The sequence below is a fragment of the Neofelis nebulosa genome, chromosome 1 (assembly GCF_028018385.1).
Source record: "Neofelis nebulosa isolate mNeoNeb1 chromosome 1, mNeoNeb1.pri, whole genome shotgun sequence".
Lineage (NCBI taxonomy): Eukaryota > Metazoa > Chordata > Mammalia > Carnivora > Felidae > Neofelis > Neofelis nebulosa.
In genome coordinates this window covers 145868601-145890640 of record NC_080782.1, presented here as the reverse complement: position 1 = coordinate 145890640, position 22040 = coordinate 145868601, and the positions used below count along the sequence as shown (strand labels likewise).

General features: G+C 41.3%; 1 protein-coding gene across 1 annotated transcript in view; it reads left to right on the top strand.

The window, feature by feature from the left end:
* Positions 1 to 22040, top strand: part of LVRN (laeverin) — a 79571-nt gene that overhangs the window by 35674 nt on the left and 21857 nt on the right. The window contains exons 6-15 of the mRNA XM_058738576.1: positions 578 to 691; positions 7852 to 7995; positions 8763 to 8828; positions 8932 to 8997; positions 9215 to 9387; positions 11746 to 11822; positions 12186 to 12325; positions 15421 to 15476; positions 19057 to 19210; positions 21106 to 21200. Coding sequence (XP_058594559.1) covers positions 578 to 691; positions 7852 to 7995; positions 8763 to 8828; positions 8932 to 8997; positions 9215 to 9387; positions 11746 to 11822; positions 12186 to 12325; positions 15421 to 15476; positions 19057 to 19210; positions 21106 to 21200 — 1085 coding nt within the window. The remainder of the gene's footprint in view (positions 1 to 577; positions 692 to 7851; positions 7996 to 8762; positions 8829 to 8931; positions 8998 to 9214; positions 9388 to 11745; positions 11823 to 12185; positions 12326 to 15420; positions 15477 to 19056; positions 19211 to 21105; positions 21201 to 22040) is intronic.

Genomic DNA, 22040 nt, shown 5'->3' with positions numbered 1-22040 from the left:
GTAGGTGTTAAGTGAACATTCCAAACTTCTGCTTTATTTAACTTAATGTAACTTTTGGGGAAGTGGACAGTTTAGGAAATGATACTCTAGCTTACCTCATCTTTGAACATGACAGTTTTTTTTTTTAATGTTTATTTACTTTTGAGAGAGAGCGAGCGTGAACGAGGGAGGGGCTGAGAGAGAGGGAGACACAGAATCTGAGGCAGGTTCCAGGCTGTGAGCTGTCATCACAGAGCCTGACATGGGGCTCGAACTTGGGAACCATGAGATCACGACCTGAGCCGCAGTCGAACACTTAACCGACTGAGCCATCTAGGTGCCCCTGAACTTGACAGTTTTAAAACAAATTGCTTTCAGTCATTTGGATGTGAAATAATTATTTCAGAGAAATGCACGACTGCCATCTCTTCATGTTAAAGCAACAACCTGCTTTTTGGAGTCCTATTTTCAAGTTTGATTATTGAAGGCAAATAAAGTTTAATTGTGTCTTTGACCTTACATTTATTTAACATGCAATTACAGTAAATATTACTTAAGTCAAATTTAAGAAAGCTCTTTTTTCTCCCATCTCCAAAAGTGGTTTGGAAATCTGGTTACCATGAATTGGTGGAATGATATCTGGCTCAAAGAAGGTTTTGCATCTTATTTTGAATTTGGAGTCATTAACTACTTCAATCCTAAATTCCGAAGAGTAAGTGTGTCTGTTAAATTTACTTATATTTTTTTCTCTTAATTATAAAAGTAATGCATTTCATTGTTTTGAGTGTGTGAAATACAGAAAAGTATAGGGAATGTTAAATTATCTGTAATACCAGAGGTGATCAGTGTTCTCTTTTTTGTGATTTCTTTTTCCAGGATTTTACTCATTATAAATATTCATAAAAGTGGGAATTACTTTTTAAACCATTTTTTTTAAACGTTTTTTATTTATTTTTGGACAGAGAGAGACAGAGCATGAACGGGGGAGGGGCAGAGAGAGAGGGAGACACAGAATCGGAAACAGGCTCCAGGCTCCGAGCCATCAGCCCAGAGCCTGACGCGGGGCTCGAACTCACGGACCGCGAGATCGTGACCTGGCTGAAGTCGGACGCTTAACTGACTGCGCCACCCAGGCGCCCCGGGAATTACTTTTTTTACACAGAAACATGTAATGCCTTCTGTACTACCTATTGTATCAAGAGAGTTTCCACAAATCATTATATCATTTTTGAAAACAGGAATTTTTAAAATATGGAATTTATTGTCAAATTGGTTTCCATACAGCACCCAGTGCTCATCCCAACAGGTGCCCTCCTCAATGCCCATCACCCACTTTCCCCTCCCTCCCACCCCCCATCAACCCTCCGTGAAAACAGGATTTTTAAGGGTTGCCTAATATTTTATTATGTCACCTTATGAGATATATACATATTTTATTCCCCTACTCTCAGATTTTAGGTCATTTTCACTTATTCCTACCTAGACTAAATTCTAAAGCCGCTGTAATAGTCTCTGACTTTAATGGTAAGTAATGTCATTAAATAAAATAGAATAATATGGATAATATAATATTTTATAGTATTTATAAAATATATATGTAATATATAATATGTAATGTTACAATATTTATAATATTATATTGTGAAATTATATATCAGCTATGTTGCTGATAGCATATGGAATAGTATGGATAATATAATATTTTATGGTATTTATAAAATATAATATATATAATATATAATATGTAATGTTATATTTATAATATGTTATTATATTATTAAATTATATATCAGCTATGTTGCTGATAGCATATATGTTATAGTTGATAGTATTTTGCCATTTTCAATGAATAGTAGTATGAAAATATAACTTCATGAATATGCAAATCTGGTGATTTCAACTATAAGTTGTACTTCTGATCATTTAGGTAGATTAATTAGGTACTGCTTTTAGAATGTCATGATAGGGGCGCCTGGGTGGCGCAGTCCGTTAAGCGTCCAACTTCAGCCAGGTCACGATCTCGCGGTCCGTGAGTTCGAGCCCCGCATCAGGCTCTGGGCTGATGGCTCGGAGCCTGGAGCCTGTTTCCGATTCTGTGTCTCCCTCTCTCTCTGCCCCTCCCCCATTCATGCTCTGTCTCTCTCTGTCCCAAAAATAAAAATAAAAAACGTTGAAAAAAAAAAAAAGAATGTCATGATAAAGCTGAATTGATTTTACTTGGCTTTGATCTTTAAATGTTTAGATGTAATATCATCCTTTGCCATGTCCCTCATTTTTTTATAGCAGCCTGGGGTCCTTGCTTCCCCTCTGTCCCTGCCTCCCTTTACCTTTGTTTCTTTCTTTTCATTTTTTAAAATGTTTATTTACTTTTGAGAGAAAGTGTGTGAGTGGGTGGGGGAGGAGCAAAGAGAGAGGGGGACAGAGGATCCCAACGGGGCTCTATGGGGACAGCAGCAAACCTGACGTGGGGCTCAAACTCACGAACCCATAAGATCATGACCTGAGCCAAAGTCCGCTGCTCAACCAACCGAGCCACCCAGGCACCCCTGCCTTTACCTTTCGGATGCTCAGGGTTGCTTATCCCGCTGCTCTTTGCTGTCCTGTCCCTCATCCCTTCCCCCCAGTGTTTCCAAGCTTGGTTCTTGGCCTCTTTTCTTCTTTCCCCATCCTCACTCAGTATACTGATATTTGAAAGGCTGATTAATCTCCACTGGCCAGGTCATTATTACAGGCTGAATGTACTCACTTTGAAGGAGATTCTAAGCTTATGTTTTTCCTATTACATTGGCAATAAAATTTCTCTTTTTTTAATGAGAGGATGGAGACGGTAGGTAGATGATATTCTGGTTTTTTTGCTGATAATTTGGCAGAATAAAACATTGGAAAACCTAACTTGGCCCCATGGAAACTTTATTTAACCCCCCCCCCTTTTTTTTAACCTATTCATGAATTCAGTTTGTGGGAAGCACTGATGTAGCAGCCTCTTTTTTTTTTTTAAGTTTATTTATTTATTTTGAGAGGGAGAGAGTGAGCATGGGGGAGGGACAGGTGGAGATGGAGAGAGAATCCCAAGCAGGCTCCACGCCATCAGCACAGAGCCCAACGCAGGGTTCCATCCCACGAACCGTGAGACAATGACCCGAGACGAAATCAAGAGTCGGATGCCCAACTGACTGAGCCGCCCAGGCACCCCGCAATACCCTGGTTCCATGCAACCCACCGTATGCTTTGTGGACTTCCTATAAATCGCCCACCACCCCGCAGTCCAGCTGCCCTGAGGTGCCCCTGCCCCCCTTCCCCTGGGTTGGACATCGTTATGTAGATAAGGAAACTAAAATACTGGATGGTCAAGTGACTTGCCTAAGTCATTTGCATGATTGAGACAGAAGTGTGATTATAACCCAGTTGTCTGGGCCCAGTCTGATGACGAAGGTGATGACAATAATAATGGCAATAATACTGCCTTTCCTATACACCAAGCGCTTAGGACTTATGTCCCAGGTAGTGTGAGTTTCGTACGTGCCTCATCTTACTCAGTTCTCAAAACGATCATAGGAGTCTAGTTGTCATTTTGTCCATTTTCCGGTAGAGGGAAGTGGCTTAGGAGCATTAAGTAAGTTGTTCAAGGTCTCATGGCTACTAGATGTCAGAGATGAGGTTCAGTCCCAGGTTTCTCTGACTCCGAGCCCATGCCTTCACCCCACTGTGCTCTGCAGAGAAAATTCAGAGTGTTCTTGTCCTCTAAGAGCTAATGGGATGTGTGTGTGTGAGAGAGTTCATTATATGACTCTTTCCATTTAGATAAACTTTATATATGTAAACATCAGTTGTCTTCAAAAGTCCTTTCAATATACTCTATACCTACAAAACTGTTTATATCTCTCTTTGAGAAGCTAGAATCTATGCATGGTTTATGTCATCCATAAACGTTTATGAAAGCATTTGGTTGTATCCCAAATTAACCCTGCTTGGATTCAATAAGAAAAGAAGTTCCATTCCTGCGAAACAATTAGATTCATCTTTTATTTTCTTAGCTGAATGGAATATATCATTGCCATCAATCAATTACCCCTTAATGCAATTGAAATGGCTAAGGTATTATCATATCTGGGAAAATTTGATGAAAATATATTACTGGTGTTTTTGAAGCAAATATGATAAGATTAGCTTCTTTTTGTAGCATTTAGTTACTTGTTTTAATCGTTGCTTTAAAATTTTTTTTTAATGTTTATTTATTTTTGAGAGAGACAGAGTGTGAGTGGGGGAGGGACAGAGAGAAAGGAAGACAGAATCCGGAGCAGGCTCCAGGCTCTGAGCAAGCTGTCAGCACAGAGCCCGACACAGGGCCTGAACCAACAAACTGCGAGATCATGACCTGAGCCAAAGTCAGGCACTAAACCAACTGAGCCACCCAGGTGCCTCAGAAAAATTTTTAAATGTTTACTTATTTTTGAAGGAGAGAGTGAGCATGAGTGGGGGAGGGACAGAGAGAGAGGGAGACATAGACTCTGAAGCAGGCTCTAGGCTCCGAGCTGTCAGCACAGAGCCTGATCACAGGGCTCGAACTCAAGAGCTGTGAGACCATGACCTGAGCTGAAGTCAGACACTCAACCAACTGAGCCACCCAGGCGCCCCATAAGCCTTGCTTTCTTAATACCTCTTTTCTGAATCTACATTTCTCAGTGTTTGTGAAGCTGACTGAATATAACTCTGGGCAAAAGAGCGTGAGATCCTGGCGCTTGAGGAATCTCCCGTGAGCTTTGTGTTTTAAAAGCTTAAAGCCTTATTTCAGTGATCTTTGAGAGATCAAGAACTTTGGCTTCCTTTTAATCTGGTCATTAAATTGACATTGGGGAAGAGAATCACAGAACCATATGCCGAATCAGATTCCCGTTTTTTTCTTTCTTGGTCTCATTTCAGCTGAAAGCTATTAAAACATGTTATGAATGGGTCATGGTCCCAGATTCAGAAAACATCAGGCACCGGTTGGTTTCTTGGTCCCTGAAGCCCCAGCTCTGATGCTGCCACCCACTGACTTTTCTGTCTCTCTTTCTCTGGCTTAAGGAAGCAACAGACTTGGCGGAGGGAAAGGAACATAGGAGCCTTGCAGACAGTCACGTCTTAACTCTGTTTTTACAATCATTGTAAGCTGCCCACCTCTAAGCTTTAGTTCCTCATTGGTAAAGTAAGTTTCATGCAGTCACACAACAAATTATTGAGGATCTACGAGGCAGCATCGTGACAACTACTGTTTATAGAGTGTCGTATCCATTATCTGACTCAGTCCTCAGCGAACTCTACAGAAATCATAATAGTGACAATTTTGATAAGTAATTGTGAGTGAGTAACCCTCACTGAGCATGTTCTGTTCGCCAGGCACTGTGCTTCGAACTTTATGTAAATTGATTTAGTCCTGATAATAATCCCATGAGGACAGTTTTCTTCCCTCCATTTCTAGATGGAGAAACCAGAGTTTCAGAGAGATAAAGTTGGTTGCCTTTTATGAGTGACACAGTTCCAAAGAGGGTAAGGTAGGATTCACACCCAGGCAGCTTAATTCCAAATCCTGTTTTTCTTTTTTTCTTTTTTTCAGTTTATTTTTGTATTTTGAGAGACAGAGAGAATGAATGGGAAGGGGCAAAGAGAGAGGGGGGAGAGAGAGAATCCCAAGAAACTCTGTGCTGCCAGCACAGAGCCCGACTCAGGGCTCGAACCCACCAACCATGAGATCATGACCTGAGCTGAAATCAAGAGTTGGATGCTTAACTGACTGAGCTATCCAGGCGCCCCCAAAGCCTGTGCTTTTAACCACAGTGATAGTCCATGCAAATTGATTATAATAAATACTGTTATGTTTCTTAGGATAAAAATAGATTTAATAGGAGTAGATCTTTTTCTCTATAATCTCACAGCTACCGGAAGAAAGTAATGGTGAGTATACAGACTCCCTGTCTCCAGTCACTGTATGTAGTGGCTAGATATGAATTTCTAAAAGTCTAACATTTTTGTCAAGTGTTTTCCTCCAGCAGACTGGAACAGGCTGGAACAAGCATTAATTTGTGGGAGGCCCAGAGGAGGATCGACCTCAAGGATATTGAGGAAGAGGTGTTTGCCCCATTCATCACAGTTAACTTGTATGATTATAATGACACCTAGAAGATGACATAAGATCTTACACCAGGCAGGCAGAAGAGACCATTCATTCGGGGGTCAAGGGTGGGGTTCACAAAATCTGGAAAAGTCTATGTATAAAAGGTGTTATTAAAACATTGTTCATAACAACAGAAAGCTGGAAGCAACTTCGATGCCTAATAGGAAAACGATGAAGTCAGTTATGGTTCATTCATCGACTCAACAATGGGCCATTCTGCAACTCTGCATTTATTTATTTATTTATTTTTATTATTTTTTTTTAATGTTTAGTTTTGAGAGAGAGAGAGAGAGACACAGAGCATGAGCACGGGAGGGGCAGAGAGAAAGGGAGACACAGAATCCGAAGCAGGCTCCAGGCTCCGAGCTGTCAGCACAGAGCTCGATGTGGGGCTGAAACCCACAAACCCCGAAATCATGACCTGAGCGAAAGTTGGACGCTTAACCGACTGAGCCACCCAGGTGCCCCTGAATTCACACATGTTTGATTGTGATCAGATCCACAAGGCATCCTTATTCACATTAAAGTTTGAGATGCACTGGTCTAAATGACAGGCTTTCTCATTTCTAGCAGAGCAGAATTTGATAATCACAGAATCAGTGGTGTTAGTAAATGAAAAAGGGGAGAGTTGGTTAGAACATTGGCTAATGGAAGCAGGCAGAAATTGAAGGAGTCATCTTGGGGACCCCAGAGATAGCCGTTGGGGAGTTGAGGCTTCTTGTGGATTATTAGGGGGCTCACCCAGCTCTGTGGGGTCTGAGCCAGCTGTCTCTGTCTCTTCTTAACCACTATCCTTTCTTCAGCTTTGCTGTCCTACGCACCTCTCTGGCTGTACCTTGGTTTTCCTTTTATCTTTCCTTCCAAAAAGAAATGCCCTTTGTCATGTGTCTGAGAGAAGTCTATTTTTTTTAAATAAAATTATTTATTTATTTTAAGAGAAAGAGAGTGTGGAGGAAGGGCAGAGAGAGAGGCAGAGAGAGAGTCCCAGGCAGGCTCCATGTTATTAGCATGGAGCGTGATGCAGGGCTCAAACAAACGAACTGTGAGATCATGACCTGTGCTGAAACCAAGAGTCGGATGCTTAACTGACTGAACCACTCAGGCGCCCCTATTTTTTTTTTTTTTTGCAGAGTTCTGTACTTCTCATTAAAATATAATAAGTTGTCGTCTCATAATGCATGATCTGTAAGCTGTACTCTCCAGTCTGTGGATTTATTTCCAATTACAAATTCTGACATCATCGTTGGATTTGTAAATCTGGCCTGGTTTTGGTTTGCAAATGTTCATATAAGAGAGGTTGATCCATTTTAAGGGGTTACTAATAAAATAACCAATAAAATTCTGGAGAATTAAAACCACCTAAAGATGCTATTCTCTGGTAGGTCCTGTCTGTATGGCCAGGGATCTGCTTTGGGAGAATGTAGATAAGCTCTCTTGGAAAACACATCAACTTTGTAATGGGTTTGGTGTTTGTTTGTTTGTTTGTTTTCATTGAAATAAAAAGGGCTATTAAAGGGGAAGGAAAGTAGCTTAGAATTTTGTTATTCAAGGATTCCTAACTTATTTGGCATACAACAGCTCATAGAGCACATCGGAATGATTTTTGTCCCCTCTTCTGTGTCAGTTTTTGAAAGTATTTTTTGTAAGTATTTTGAAAGCATTTGGATTTTGTGTTTCTGTGAAACCTGAGAAGTTAATGCTGCTCACTCTTTTCCTTTTAGAATGAAGTCTTTTTTTCTAACATTTTACATCATGTCCTCAGTGAAGATCACGCCCTGGTGTCTAGAGTTGTGTCCTTGAAGGTGGAAAATTTCACAGAAACCAGTGAAATAAATGAACTCTTTGACTTATTTACTTACAACAAGGTAAAATTAGTTACATATTTTCTTTTGTTTTGCACTCTCGCATGAAGGTGCATAAAGTGGATTCTAAGAATAATAGATTAATAGGATACTAGAAAACTTTTGATACAAATAACTGTGATTTTATTCAGTGGGTGCATTTCAGAAGAGGTGGATAAATCAATTCTCATCTAGCAAACATTAATCAAGCCCATTTTAGGTGCTCAGTACCATCCATCATTATAAAAACACTGAGACAACTTGCTGCTTTTAAGGAGAACCCTTCTGTTTGGTGGAAATTTATTCTTACCATGTAAATATCTCAGCTTAAAACATGTTGTGTATCCTGAATTCTTTTTTTTTAAATTTTTTTAATCTTTATGTATTTTTGAGAGAGAGAGAGAAAGAGGGAATGAGCAGGGGAGGGGCAGAGAGGGAGGGAGACACAGGATCCAAAGCAGGCTCCAGGCTCCAAGCTGTCAGCACAGAGCCCGCCATGGGGCTCGAACTCACAAACCGTAGATCATAACCTGAACCGACGTCGGGTGCTTAACCAACTGAGCCACCCAGATGCCCCCTGAATTCCTTATATGTAGGACATTTGTTCACTTTTTACCTAGTAATTAGTGACAGTCTACTATTTTATCAGCAATTTGGGCATAACCCAAACATTCAACTCAAGTCCACAAAGCAATGAGGAGAAAAGCCCAGAATATTGCTCATCAGAATGGAATGTGTTGGTATTTATATATTGAATTTGTTCAAATGATGGACTGTTTCTTATGTCTTAGGGAGCATCTTTGGCCCGAATGCTTTCTAGCTTTCTGAATGAGAATGTATTTATTAGTGCACTCAAGGTGAGTTTGCAAAATTGTTGTTACTTGGCAGGAAGTAGACTTACATGGTTTAGGCATGTTATTTATTTTAACCTTGGCTTTTCCATTCTTCTATTTTTTACAGTCATATTTGAAGACATTTTCTTACTCAAATGCTGAGCAAGATGATTTATGGAGGCATTTTCAAATGGTAATTGTCCTACTTCCTGACTTGTGTTGAATGAATGAATGAATGAATACACTAAGGATTCATTCACATATAGAGTTCAGTAGGGTTCTGAATTTGGCCCCGAAGATCACCTACTGGGAATCACTGCATAGATGAGGAACAGAATAGCCAGGTAGTTTCTTTTAGGGAGAAGATTTTGATGGTAAATATCTGCTCTTGTGATGATTTTCTAAAACAGGTCGTAGACGACCAGAGTAAAATTCTTTTGCCAGCGCCAGTAAAAAGCATAATGGACCGTTGGACACACCAGAGTGGTTTTCCAGTCATCACCTTAAATGTATCTACTGGTGCCATGAAACAGGAACCATTTTATCTTGGAAAGGTTAAAAATCAGACTCTCCTAACCCACAAGTAGGTACATTTGCTTCTCTGTACTCACCTTCCTTGGGGGTAGAGCTCTCTGATCAAATGGAAAGCAGCCTGCAGGTGAGGAAGCATATAATTCCAGCTGGGTACACACTCTTCTGCAGAGAGGCTCTGGAATGGCAACTTCATGGTCCATGCATGGTCCATGCAGGGTGTTGTTCCTGGGGTGCTGGGATGAGGCAGAGCCCCTGATGTCCTAAGCAAGGCCAGAGACCTGCACTGAAGGGTTCAAGGCAGTCCCCCTCCCCTGGCATTTAGGATGACACCAGCAGCCAGTGCTTTGGGGGTTATGCATTTTATTCGTCCTTCAGACAGAAGGAATGCATTTACTCAGGATTCTGGGTGAGAGACAAGAAAGTAGAACCATGCATGGCCTCATGTTAGTTGAGAGAAAAGAGGATCCTGCAGCACAGCTGTCTTCTTTTCCCTAGAAACAGAATCGAACGGTCACTGCATCCTTGAGAAATCATTCTGTGCGTGTCCGCATGTACACATACGTGTGTATTTATCGCCATGCCTATAATATTAGAATGAGGGCCTTTAGATTCCCTGACACCTGGGTTAAAATATCAACTTCCCCGAAATTCAAACCTTAGGTAAGTCTAATTTTAAAAATCTCTTGAGTTTTGGTTGCCTTAGCTATAAAGTAAATGTGACAGCGTATATCCCAGGGGACTGTTGTTAAAATGAAATGAAAAAATGAGTATAAGGCAGCCTAGTGCCCATCTCTTCCCCTATTTCCCTTCCCTTCCCTCTCTTAACTTGTTAGAGAATGTTCCAGGGTGTTTGATAAAGTTCTGATATTCACTTCTCACTGTGGTGAGTTAGAGGTACACACGAGGGAGTAATTTTCAAACAGCATCACTGTGGTATGCAGGCCATCGTCTTCTTCCTCTAAAACCCCAGGAGAAAGAAAGAGGAGAACTGAAGTTCCCTCACCATGCTGCTATTCTGTGACTTGCTTTTTTTTTTTTTCAAGCTTTTATTTTAATTCCACTTCGTTAACGTCCCATGTTGTATTAGTTGTGAACCTACAATACAGTGATTTCAACACTCCCATCCATCACCCTGTGCTCATCAAGGCTCTGTAACTTTTTTTTTATTTTTTTTATTTTTTTTATTTTTTTTTAAATTTTTTTTTTTCAACATTTTTTTATTTATTTTTGGGACAGAGAGAGACAGAGCATGAACGGGGGAGGGGCAGAGAGAGAGGGAGACACAGAATCGGAAACAGGCTCCAGGCTCCGAGCCATCAGCCCAGAGCCTGACGCGGGGCTCGAACTCACGGACCGCGAGATCGTGACCTGGCTGAAGTCGGACGCTTAACCGACTGCGCCACCCAGGCGCCCCGCTCTGTGACTTTTGAGAAGATGTGTGCCTTAGCAATTAGATCAACACACCCTCGTTCGAAGTCTTTTGAGAAACCAGGCTTGTGAGCGTTTGAGCCAGATGGCAAGTCTTGCCCAAACTCCGAGGAGTGTGACTCTTCAAATGACTAATGTCCTCCTCGTGGTCATCAGCTTCCTCCAGGTCACGTCTACCAATGTGGGAAGAATGTCGGCATTCAGTAAATATGAATAATCTGGCTGATCCGTGCTGAACACTTTTCAGATGGGGAGAAAGCTTGAGGCAGAAAAGCATTTTGAAATGTTTGTCAAGCTTTTTCTTCTTAAGTTACTCTTGGCCTCTCTTGGCACAGATGAATTTGGGTCTGTCTACAGCATTTGGACAACCTCCCCAGTGAGGCCAAGTAGCTGTAATTTAATATAAACAGGCCTTGAGAGTTTCAGATACAAAAAAAAGACAAAGTTTCAGATACAAGATAGTCTTAGTAGCTACTTTAAGTTGTAAGAAAAAGTAAAGAAGAAATAAAAGAGTAAACAGATGGTCAAAGCAAAACTGGCTTATAAAAACAACATTGAATGGGGTCGCCTGGGTAGCCTAGTCGTTTAAGCGTCCAGCTTCGGCTCAGGTCATGATCTCACAGTTCAGGGGTTCCAACCCCGAGTTGGGCTCTGTGCTGACAGCTGGGAGCCTGGAGCCCGCTTGGGATTCTATGTCTCCTCTCTCTGCCCCTCCCCTGCTCATGTGCTCGCGCTGTCTCTCTCTCTCTCTCTCTCTCAGAAATAAATGAGCATTGAAACAAAAATTAAATAAATAAATAAATTAAATGAAATAAAAACCACATTGAATAATCCTAAGAGCAAACCCTTGCAGATCCAGAGAAAAAGACCAAAGAATTCGGGTTCTGTCTGTTATTTTATGATCTCATTTAATATTGGCTCAGAGTTTATATCTTATCTGTGAGAATAAACTGAAATTTTTTTTCTTTTTCCAAATAAGCGACACATGGATTGTACCTATTCTCTGGATAAAAAATGGAATCACACAGTCTCTAGTTTGGCTAGATAAAAGCAGCAGTAAGTAACACATTTTTAAAATATTTTCACATACATGCATGAATATATATCACCCACACACACATATATCAAGGAAGGGAATAAAATGCTGAAGCATATAGCTTTTGAAAAGCTGTCTTGCTTTAAAGTAAAATGTTATATCATTCTGGTTGAACACAGAGCCATAAAGAAAAGTTTTAAATCAAAGCCATTACTTGTGAAAAAATATGTATGGTAAGATCAGTATATATTTTAGAATTCCTTTCTCTTTTTTTTGTTGGATTTACTGGGTTTACTATTTAGGATTAAGAGGATATAGTATAAACAATTACTGGAATATTTTTTAGATGGACCATTTCATACTTTTCCCATATTACTTTGTAGAAATATTCCCTGAAATGCAAGTTTCAGATTCTGATCACGACTGGGTGATTCTAAATTTGAATATGACTGGATATTACAGAGTTAACTATGATAAAGTAGGTTGGAAAAAGCTAAAACAGCAGCTTGAAAAAGATCCTAAGGTAAGATTATTTTATGCCTGTTATTAAATAACATTAATATTGCACTCTGGAGTCTTCTTTTTTTTTTTTTTTTTTTAAAGTTATCTATTTTGAGAGACAGAGAGAAAGCATGGGAAGGGCAGAGAGACAGGGAGAGAGAGAGAATCTCTCTGCAGTGACAGTACAGAGCCTGACCTGGGGCTCAAACTCACAAACCATGAGATCGTGACCTGAGCTGAAATCAAGAGTCAGAGGCTTAACCGACTGAGCCCCTCGGACACCCCTAGAGTTAAGCGTTCATAAACCTGTCTGGTGGGAGGAACTCTACCCTCGCTGCCACCTCTCACACCATGCCATACAGGACTTTTTCTCCCTCATTCTTAGAAAGGGGAGGTTTGGGTTGAACGTATTATTTTTGAACATTAATATCATTTTTCTACAACAATTTTACGTTTCTAGGTGAAAATCAGAATACATTTTCCTATTAACTATTAGTTTTGTGATCTTAGACAAGTTACTTAAATGCTCCGTTTCCATATCTTCACTTTAAAATAGGAATAACAGGGGCACCTGGCTGGCTCCATCGGGAGAGCATGTAACTCTTGATCTCAGGGTTGTGAGTTCAAGCCATACATTGGGTGTAGAGACTCCTTAAAAAAAAATATTGAAAAAAATAAAATGGGAACAATATATTTCTGTTATTTATCACAAGGATTAGAGACAACGTAGGTAAACATATGTTTAAAAATTTTAAGCCCTTAATGGGGTACTCAGTATATGCTAGAAAGTGTTAATTCTTAAAAAATTATATTCCTGGGGTGCCTGGATGGCCCAGCTGGTTAAGCATCTGACTCTTGGTTTCAACTCAGGTCATGATCTCATGGTTCGTGAGATCCATGGGCTCTGCGCTGACAGCACGGAGCCTGCTTGGGATTCTCTCTCTCTTTCTCTCTCTCTCTCTGCCCCTCCCCTGCTTGCTCGCTCTCTCTCTCTCTCAAAATAAATAAACTTAAAAAAATGTGTGTGTGTATGTATATATATATTCCTACTCTCCCTCAGGGAAGTTAATTCACAAAATATCAATAGAATCTAACACCACTTTATCACAAAATAGAAGTCATTATGGAATATATAAATATTAAAACGTTGGCTAGGTCTAATCAGTCAGATTTTAATTGGTTCCATGAAACCAAATCTCCATTGGTGCAGATGGATGCCGCCGTAGGGGTCTGCGGAGTTGGCTCTGCTGTGAAACCATGGGCGGTTCGTTGAGATGGCCTTGTTCAAGCTAGAGTGTTGACTGGAAGATATCTTTGGTGTCTCTGTCTTCGAAAGCTCTCTGAGACACAGAGCAGAGGACAAAGTACAGTATATTGGTGGGGGTTCTGCATCAGGTAGACTGTGTTCATCGATCACCAGATGTGCAACCTTGGGCTTTCTTATCTGGCGAGTCATGCCTCAGTTTTCCCACCTGTATTATGACGTTTGAATAGACCAACCTTAAAGGGTTGGGAAGATCAGATAAGGTGATATATGCATTATGTTTAACAGAGGCCAGACACAAGCCAGGCCTTCAGAACATAGTAAGTTTTAAAAATTATTATAGGGCTTTTGAATAAGACCACACAATCCACTCATAAGAAAATTTTACTTTTTTAAAATTTGTTTTAACATTTATTTACTTTTGAGAGAGAGAAAGAATGATTGCGAGCGGGGTGGACGAGCAGAGAGAGAGGGAGACACAGAATCCGAAGCAGGCTCCAGGCTCCGAGCTGTCAGCACAGAGCTGGATGTTGGGCTCGAACTCACAACCACGAGATCATGACCTGAGCCGAAGTTGGAGGCTTAACGGACTGAGCCACCCAGGCGCCCCATAACATTTTATTTTTAAATCGTTTTCAAGGGTGCCTAGCTAGCTCCATGGGCTATGTGTCTGACTCTTGATTTCAGCTCAGGTCATGATCTCTCAGGCGTGGGATCGAGCCCCATGTCGGATTCCACGATGCGTGTGGAACCTGCTTAAGATTCTCATTCTCTCTCCCTCTCTCTCTCTCCCTCCCTCTGCCCCTCCCCTGCTAATTCTCTCTCCCCCCCCCCTACTCCTCCTCCACTCATTCCCACCCCCCTCAAAAAAAATCTTCCAGAGTAGCTACATCCTTATTGATTTCTAAGGGCACTTTAAGCTACGGAGACAAGGTCATCCCAGTCTAGCAATGATTTCTTGAAACCATTGTAGGCTTACTTTTTGAAAAACTGAGGTCAGTTATTTCTACTCTGTAATTGGGGAGCAAATGAAACAGCATGTCTGCCATTAATATTAATTTAGAAAACCGAAGTGTTGTTACTGCCAGAAAAGAAATGAGAGTGCTACCAGGGAAAGATTGAAGTCTGGCTTGCTAAGAAGTTCAAAGAGATGTTGTAAAGATTGATTTTTCTGGGACCAAACTTGTGAAAATGTGCGAGGTGTGGAAGGAATTCTATAGGAGGCTTTGGGCCCCCTCAGGCCACTCAAGCTGTGACAGAGTCCTGTGGCCGGGCAATGCCACGGAGCTCAAACAGAAGCCTAAGCAGTTAGATTGGCAGTCGACCCTGCCTTTTCTGATTCAAAGGGCTCTGTTGGTGGATTGGGTCAAATTAGGAAAATCTTGAGAAGACAGGATCCTTCTTACCAGATACTGTATTTGATACTGTATTATCAACATGATGCTAAATAATATTTGCGTAAGGCTTCCTGTGCCTAAAAGCTTCCTGACAACAACTTGGACATTATAATACAATTTAATGTACACTTTCTGTTTTGGAGAGCCTTTTAAACATGGCCTCCTGTTTAATTTTCTAACATGCCGTTTTTCGGGGAGTATTTTGGCAAAACGCTCGACCAGCTGAAAGCCTGATGATTGATGTCCAGAGGGATCATTTAGCAAAACCAGATGCATAATAAATAAATCATGGGGACTATCCTTAGTAATTAGCATTTCTCGGCACATGAGCCAATTCACGTGAAAGTGCTTTGTAAGCAGCGCTGATTCTGAAATGCTGTTACTATTTTGGAAATTATTTTGGTACTAAAAACATGTTCTCATCTCTTTCTGCACATATTTGGGTCTTATTTGCAGGCCATCCCTGTTATTCACAGACTGCAGATGATCGATGATGCCTTTTCCTTGTCGAAGTGAGTATATTCTCTTCACTCATGGTTTTGTTTTGTTTTGTTTTAACATTTATTTATTGTTGAGAGACGGAGAGAGAGACAGAGCACAAGCAGGGGAGGGGCAGAGAGAGAGGGAGACACAGAATCCGAAGCAGGCTCCAGGCTCTGAGCTGTCAGCACAGAGCCCGACGCAGGGCTCAGACTCGTGAACCACGGGATCATGACCTGAGCTGAAGTCGGACGCTTAACCCACTGAGCCTCTCAGTCACCCCTCTTCACTCATGGTTTTAAAAGTGTACCTTGAGAACTTTATAAAAATAAACAAATAACCAGATCAGTATGACATGAAATTGGTTCTTCACTGTATACAGTGCCTAACTTACTAGGATTAGGATCAAATTCCATGGATACAGTGGAATTTTATAACATAAAAGTTGCTGGGGTATGCAACAGCGTGGATGTACTTTGAGGCCATTGTGCTAAATGAAATAAGCCAGTCACAGAAAGGCAAGCAGCTTGTGATTCCATTTATAGGAGCTACTTAAAGTAGTTAGAAGCATAGAGACAGAAAAGGGGAGGGTAGTTTCCCCGGGGGCCACGGGGAGGAAGAATGAAGAGTTGGTGTTTAATGGGGAAGGAGTTTCGTTTCTACAAGATGAAGTGCAATTTGACATTAAAAAAAAATTTTTTTTTAGTGTTTATTTGAGAGAGAGAGTGGGAGAGAAAGAAAGAGAGTGAGGGAGGGGCAGAGAGAAAGGAAGACACAGCATCTGAAGCAGGCTCCAGGCTGTGAGCTGTCGGCACAGACCTGGACATGGGGCTCCAACTCACAAGCCATGAGATCATGACCTGAGCCGAAGTTGGACGCCTAACTGACTGGACTACCCAGGCGCCCGTAATTCAACATTTTAAAATGAACCCCTTAAAGGAGAAATTTTATTTAAAAATTTTTTTTTCAACGTTTTTTATTTATTTTTGGGACAGAGAGAGGCAGAGCATGAACGGGGGAGGGGCAGAGAGAGAGGGAGACACAGAATCGGAAACAGGCTCCAGGCTCCGAGCCGTCAGCCCAGAGCCCGACGCGGGGCTCGAACTCACGGACCGCGAGATCGTGACCTGGCTGAAGTCGGACGCTTAACCGACTGCGCCACCCAGGCGCCCCTAAAGGAGAAATTTTAGAAGGATGCAGTAGAGAAGATGTAAATTGAAAAGGTCACAGAATTTAAATATTTATCATAAATATTTATAGGATTATCACAAAAAGTGTAAGAATCATTATTTTTTAAATTTCCAGTAAGAATAAAATCTCAGGTAAAAATACAAGTGATTCAGGCTTAGCACTTGTAAAGGCCATTAAATATTAAAATGGATAAATGTAGGAAGAGCGTAGACGCATTGGTATTTTTCTGTGATACTGTAAATTGAGGAGATAGCTAACATACCCCCCCCCCAAAAAAGAATTGCCTGAAATAAATACACAATCAACTGAGATTTTGAATGAGTTTTGTTACCCTAGGCTGATGGCCATAGGTATAATTTTAATGAGATATGGCCTATATTTTAATATCCTACAGAATTACATTTTATCTTTATCGCATTTATTCAATATAAGATGTGCTAAGTATTTCAACAGGTAGATTAATATGTGCTCAGAATTTAAATTTTCAGACAATAAAATTAAAGAGTATACATGATAAGTTATCCAGTGTGTTCTCTCTTTCTTTGGCCTGTCCTATTTCTTAAATGGATATCTATTTATTTTGTCCTTCATGCCTTTACCACTTTCCCCTCTGACCTATGGCACATGCCCTTGCCCGCTGCCTCGCTGACACCTCTCTCTGGGACATCCGTGACTTTGAGACTTTTGACCACATCCTCTGGGAAACTTCTCTTTTGTCTTCCCGAGACTGGGATATGCAAACCCGGTTCTCCTCCTATAGCTCACGTTTCTCCTGCTGCCATGAGCATCCTTAAGACCAATCACAGTTATGGGACACCTGGGTGGCTCAGTGGGTTAAGCGTCCGACTCTTGATTTGGGCTCAGGTCATGATCTCAGGTTTGTGAGTTTGAGCCCCGCATCAGGCTCTGTGCTGACAGCACGAAGCCTGCTTGGGATTCTCTCTCTCCTTCTCTCTCTGCCCCTCACCCCACCTTCTCTCCCTCTCTTCCTCTCTCTCTTTCTCTCTCAATGAATAAACTTAAAAAAAAAAAAAAAGACCAATCATGGTTCTTTTCTCTCACCTTTCTCTTCTGGTTTCCATGATCGTTTTTATTCTGTGCACGTCCAGTGCCCAGCAGATACAAGGTGATCAGGAAAGCCTTGTGAAAGGATCACGACTCCGCCTGTCCCCTCCTGTCTTCTGCTTATCCTGTGGTCATTTACACTCAGGATTTCGGCCGCTGCACTTTATTTCTGTTTCTGAGTTGCTCCTGTTGTCAATTTCTCTCTGTCTGTCGAAGTACCACTCTACTTCCCATGGCCCAAACTTGAAGAATCAGAGATATCCCGGACTCCTCTCTCTCTCTCTCTCTCTCTCTCTCTCTCTCTCTCTCTCTCTCTCTCTCTCTCTCTCTCCCTCTCCATCTGCCATCTAGCCACCCTGTCTTATCTGTTTGTTCCTGAGGATGTCTTCTGGATTCTCCCCTGACTTACCAGCTCCACTGCTTCCATGCTAAGCCAAGTACACGTCTTCTTTCACTTAGCCGGTTACGTGAGCCTTAGGCTTCATTCAGTTCCTTTCAATACCATTCTGTCTCCTTTGGCACCGTAGCAATCAAGTTTGTCGGCAACAACTTCCTGATGTTACCCCAATTGTTGAAACACCTTCTCACCACACGTAAACTCTTGGTCCTGACATTCAAGGTTCCCTGCAGCTTTCATCCACCTGGTCTACTAGCCCTCCCCCTCTTGACTCCCCACAAAAGAAATTCTGTGTCTCAGTTGTGTGGTCTGCCCATCACACCAATTCCTGCTTTATCTTCTTTGTCATATGCTGCCTTCCTCTTTCTCTCCAACCATTTCCATCCTATCCATCCTTCATTGCCCGTCTCAAGTTCCTCTCCAGGAAGCCTTCCTTGACTTTTCCATCACATGCCTTTGTTTTCCTCCTCTGCTACTTGATTCTGGGACTCATTAACAGCTTCTTCTGCAAAAGTCTCAGCTAGCTCTTGACTGAAATAGTAAGTTCCCCACTGGTAGACAGTTGTGTCCTACATACCAGTTTGTGTTCCCACAAGTAGCTGGCAGAGCATTAGAGAATGACTTCTAATTAATACTTGCTGAATGAAAATTATACTCTCGTAAGAACGCATACTAAATGCGCAAGTATTCTTTTGCCCGATGAGCCGTCCAACATTTGGCCTGGATTTTCCCATAGCCTCCTAGAATTTGGGCACTTGAATGTACCAAATTGCAGTGGAGGGCCTGTCGGCATGGCTTGGCTTCCATGTATCAGTGAGATGGACCCTCGACCCTCTAACTTCTTCATCTCACGTACCTTGTTGAAATCAGGCATCGAAGCATGGAACAAATGTGGAAAGTGTGCACATTATTTAGCAAGTGGAGGTTTTTTTGAGTGTGTATCTTTTTGAACCAAACAGAAACAATTATGTTGAGATTGAAACAGCCCTTGATTTAACCAAGTACCTTGCTGAAGAAGATGAAATCATAGTATGGTATGCAGTCTTGGTGAACCTGGTAACCAAGGATCTTGTTTTTGATGTGAACAACTATGATATGTACCCATTATTAAAGGTAATTTCCTTCTTTGTTATGGGGTTTGGAAAAAAATCCTCTCTTCCTCTTTCTGTATCTAGACAGCATCTGTGAAACACATCTTTCCAGAAGTAATAGTCTATTCGTTCCATATATACATTGGTTTTCTTAGGGACGGCTGGTTATTCTTAGAAGAAAACACTTTAGTCATAGACCTGATCTAGGAGTTGAGTGTGAGAGAACTTTGGAAAGGCCTTTAATTCTTGGTGAAGTAAAAGGTGCCCTAAGAATCCAGGAGTGGATGGATATGGTATGCCTTTTCTCTTATAACAACTATTTCCCCAAAAGATTGTTAGTCAAACAGAAAGGCTTTTTTTTTAATGTTTATTTTTGAGAGAGAGAGCACATGCATGTGAGTGGGGGAGGGGCAGAGGCAGAGGGGGACAGAGGATCCAAAGTAGGCTCCCCACTGACAGCAGAGAGCCCAATGCAGGGCTCAAACTCGCGAACCAAACTCACGAACCATGAGGTCATGGCCTAAGCCAAGGTCAGAAGCTCCACCGACTGAGCCATCCATGCGCCCCTAAACAGAAAGACTTCAAAAGCCCCATACTCATAATTGAAATACTCTGATTTACAGGACTAGCACTTAACCAGAGAGGTATGTTCCAGAAAAAAAAAAAAAAAGTGCAGGTTTTGAAGCTGCTTTTGATGTTGGCAAGCGAGAGAGGGAAATTGGAATTAATGAGACAATGACACACCATCATAACTGAAACAATATAAAAGGAGGAAAGTTCCATTATTAGATCTTAAACAGTGATCAGAAGAAAGATGGCCCAGGGAAGACCAAAGCAACAGTTGGGGAGCAACCGTTTGGAGAGGTAGGGACCAGAAACAAACCAGAAAGTTGCCACGTGATAATGCCAAGTGAGCTTCTGGGGGAGGCTGAGGGCAAGATCACAAATACCTCAGGGGCCCAGGCTTTGCTTCTTCTGCTGTCCAAAGTGCTGGTGGGAAGGTCCTTGAATATGGGCATGGTGACCAAGGAAAGAAGTCACTTAACTGTTCATGGCATCAAAGTGGCTTGTTGATAATATCTGATGCCTGGTTCTGGGTAAAGAGGTAAAAATTAGTATTTGTTTTTAAAAAATTTCAGTGAATAACATCTACTTTGTTCTTAGGGATGTCTTATAAATGGGTAACTTTTTTTAATGTTTATTTTATTTTTTGAGAGAGAGAGAGAGAGAGACTGAGCATGAGCAGGGGAGATGCAGAGAGAGAGGAAGACACAGAATCCGAAGCAGGCTCCAGGCTCTGAGCTGTCAGCACAGAGCCCAACATGGGGCTCAAACTCACATGTGAGATAATGACCTGAGCCAAAGTCGGATGCTTAACTGACTGAGCCACCCAGGCTCCCCTCAATGGATAACTTTTATAATCTTATTATTCATCAGCTGTTAGAGCAGTTGAAGAAACTTTATTTCAGACTCAGGGCTTAAAATGGTCCAAATCATAAATCAGTTCTTATTTTCTTGGAGGTATAAATACTAAGCATGGAGATGTTAAGGTAGAAAGTTTAGTAGTTTAATATTTTTTACATTTCTTTCTCTATGTTCCAGGTGATATTAAGTGGTAATAATACCTAACATTTATTGAGTTCCTACGTGCCAGGCAATGCATTCACATACGTAATATTGTTTTGTCGTCCCAAAACTGTGCTATTGGTATTCTTGTCAATTCCATTTTCCCAATCAGGAAACTGATGTAGAGAGGTTACAAAATAAACCAGTTATACGTATAGTAACAAATAAAGATAACTTCTGAAGACATATCTGTCACTTCTCTACTAATGTCTTTTCGGACAAAGAGAAATATGATGCAAATCCAGTGTTGCAAGCCAAAATTAATAGTAGGTTTTTCCTTATTGTTTATAGAAGTATCTGTTAAAGAGACTTACCTCAATATGGAATATGTATTCAATTGTAATTCGTGAAAACGTGGCAGCATTACAAGATGACTATTTAGCCCTGTAAGTATTTTTGGAGCAGTGATAATTCAATAACAAGATTTGTATGAATAGATAGGCTCCCGGATTCATATTAAAAAGATCTGGACACCTATGATTTCACTGAGAGATTGTGTATGCAATTTGAGAACAGTAGCTCTGGGACTGGTGAGCTACATGTATCCTAATAGGAAATAATAGTTTGGGATCTTAATTTATTTGCAAAGCACATGCATGTAGACACAGAAATTTATAGCTCTAGACTCTCAATTCTGAGGCTGCTGAAATATCTGAGCCATTTACTTGTGAGCATGCGTAAGTATTGCAAATGGTTTTCCTATCATTGGTGTGGTGAGAGGAGTAAGCAGGTTGTCCTGATGGCCTGAGAAGGAGGAGTGAAAGACAAAATAGGGCTGTGGTACCCCCGGCTTCCCTGTGACCCAAGGTTTGTAGGGGAGTTAGGGGCTTCTAGATTTAGAGAGGGAATTTGTTATCTACAGTGGTACAGGAATTATGTTTACAGCTCTGGTCAACACCAAGCTGAAATCAATGAGGCCAAGTAAGTAATACAAAATACACAAAATGTGATTACTCACTCTCAGGAGTATCCTTCTGAGAGGGGAGACATTTCAATGCTGGGGCATGTGACTGGAAGGACATGGGGTTGACCAAACACGTAAAGGGAAGATGGCGAGGACTAGCTGGGATAGTTAAGTGGGCAGGCCAGTTGGGTGAATGAAGAGGAAGGCAAAAGTGTGTTCACACAGGCAGCACAGACCTTAACCTGCCATAACCTTGGTTCTCCTCAACTAGACAGAAGTGACCATCCAGGGCCAGTTGTCTTCAGAGTGACTTTGGGGAGTT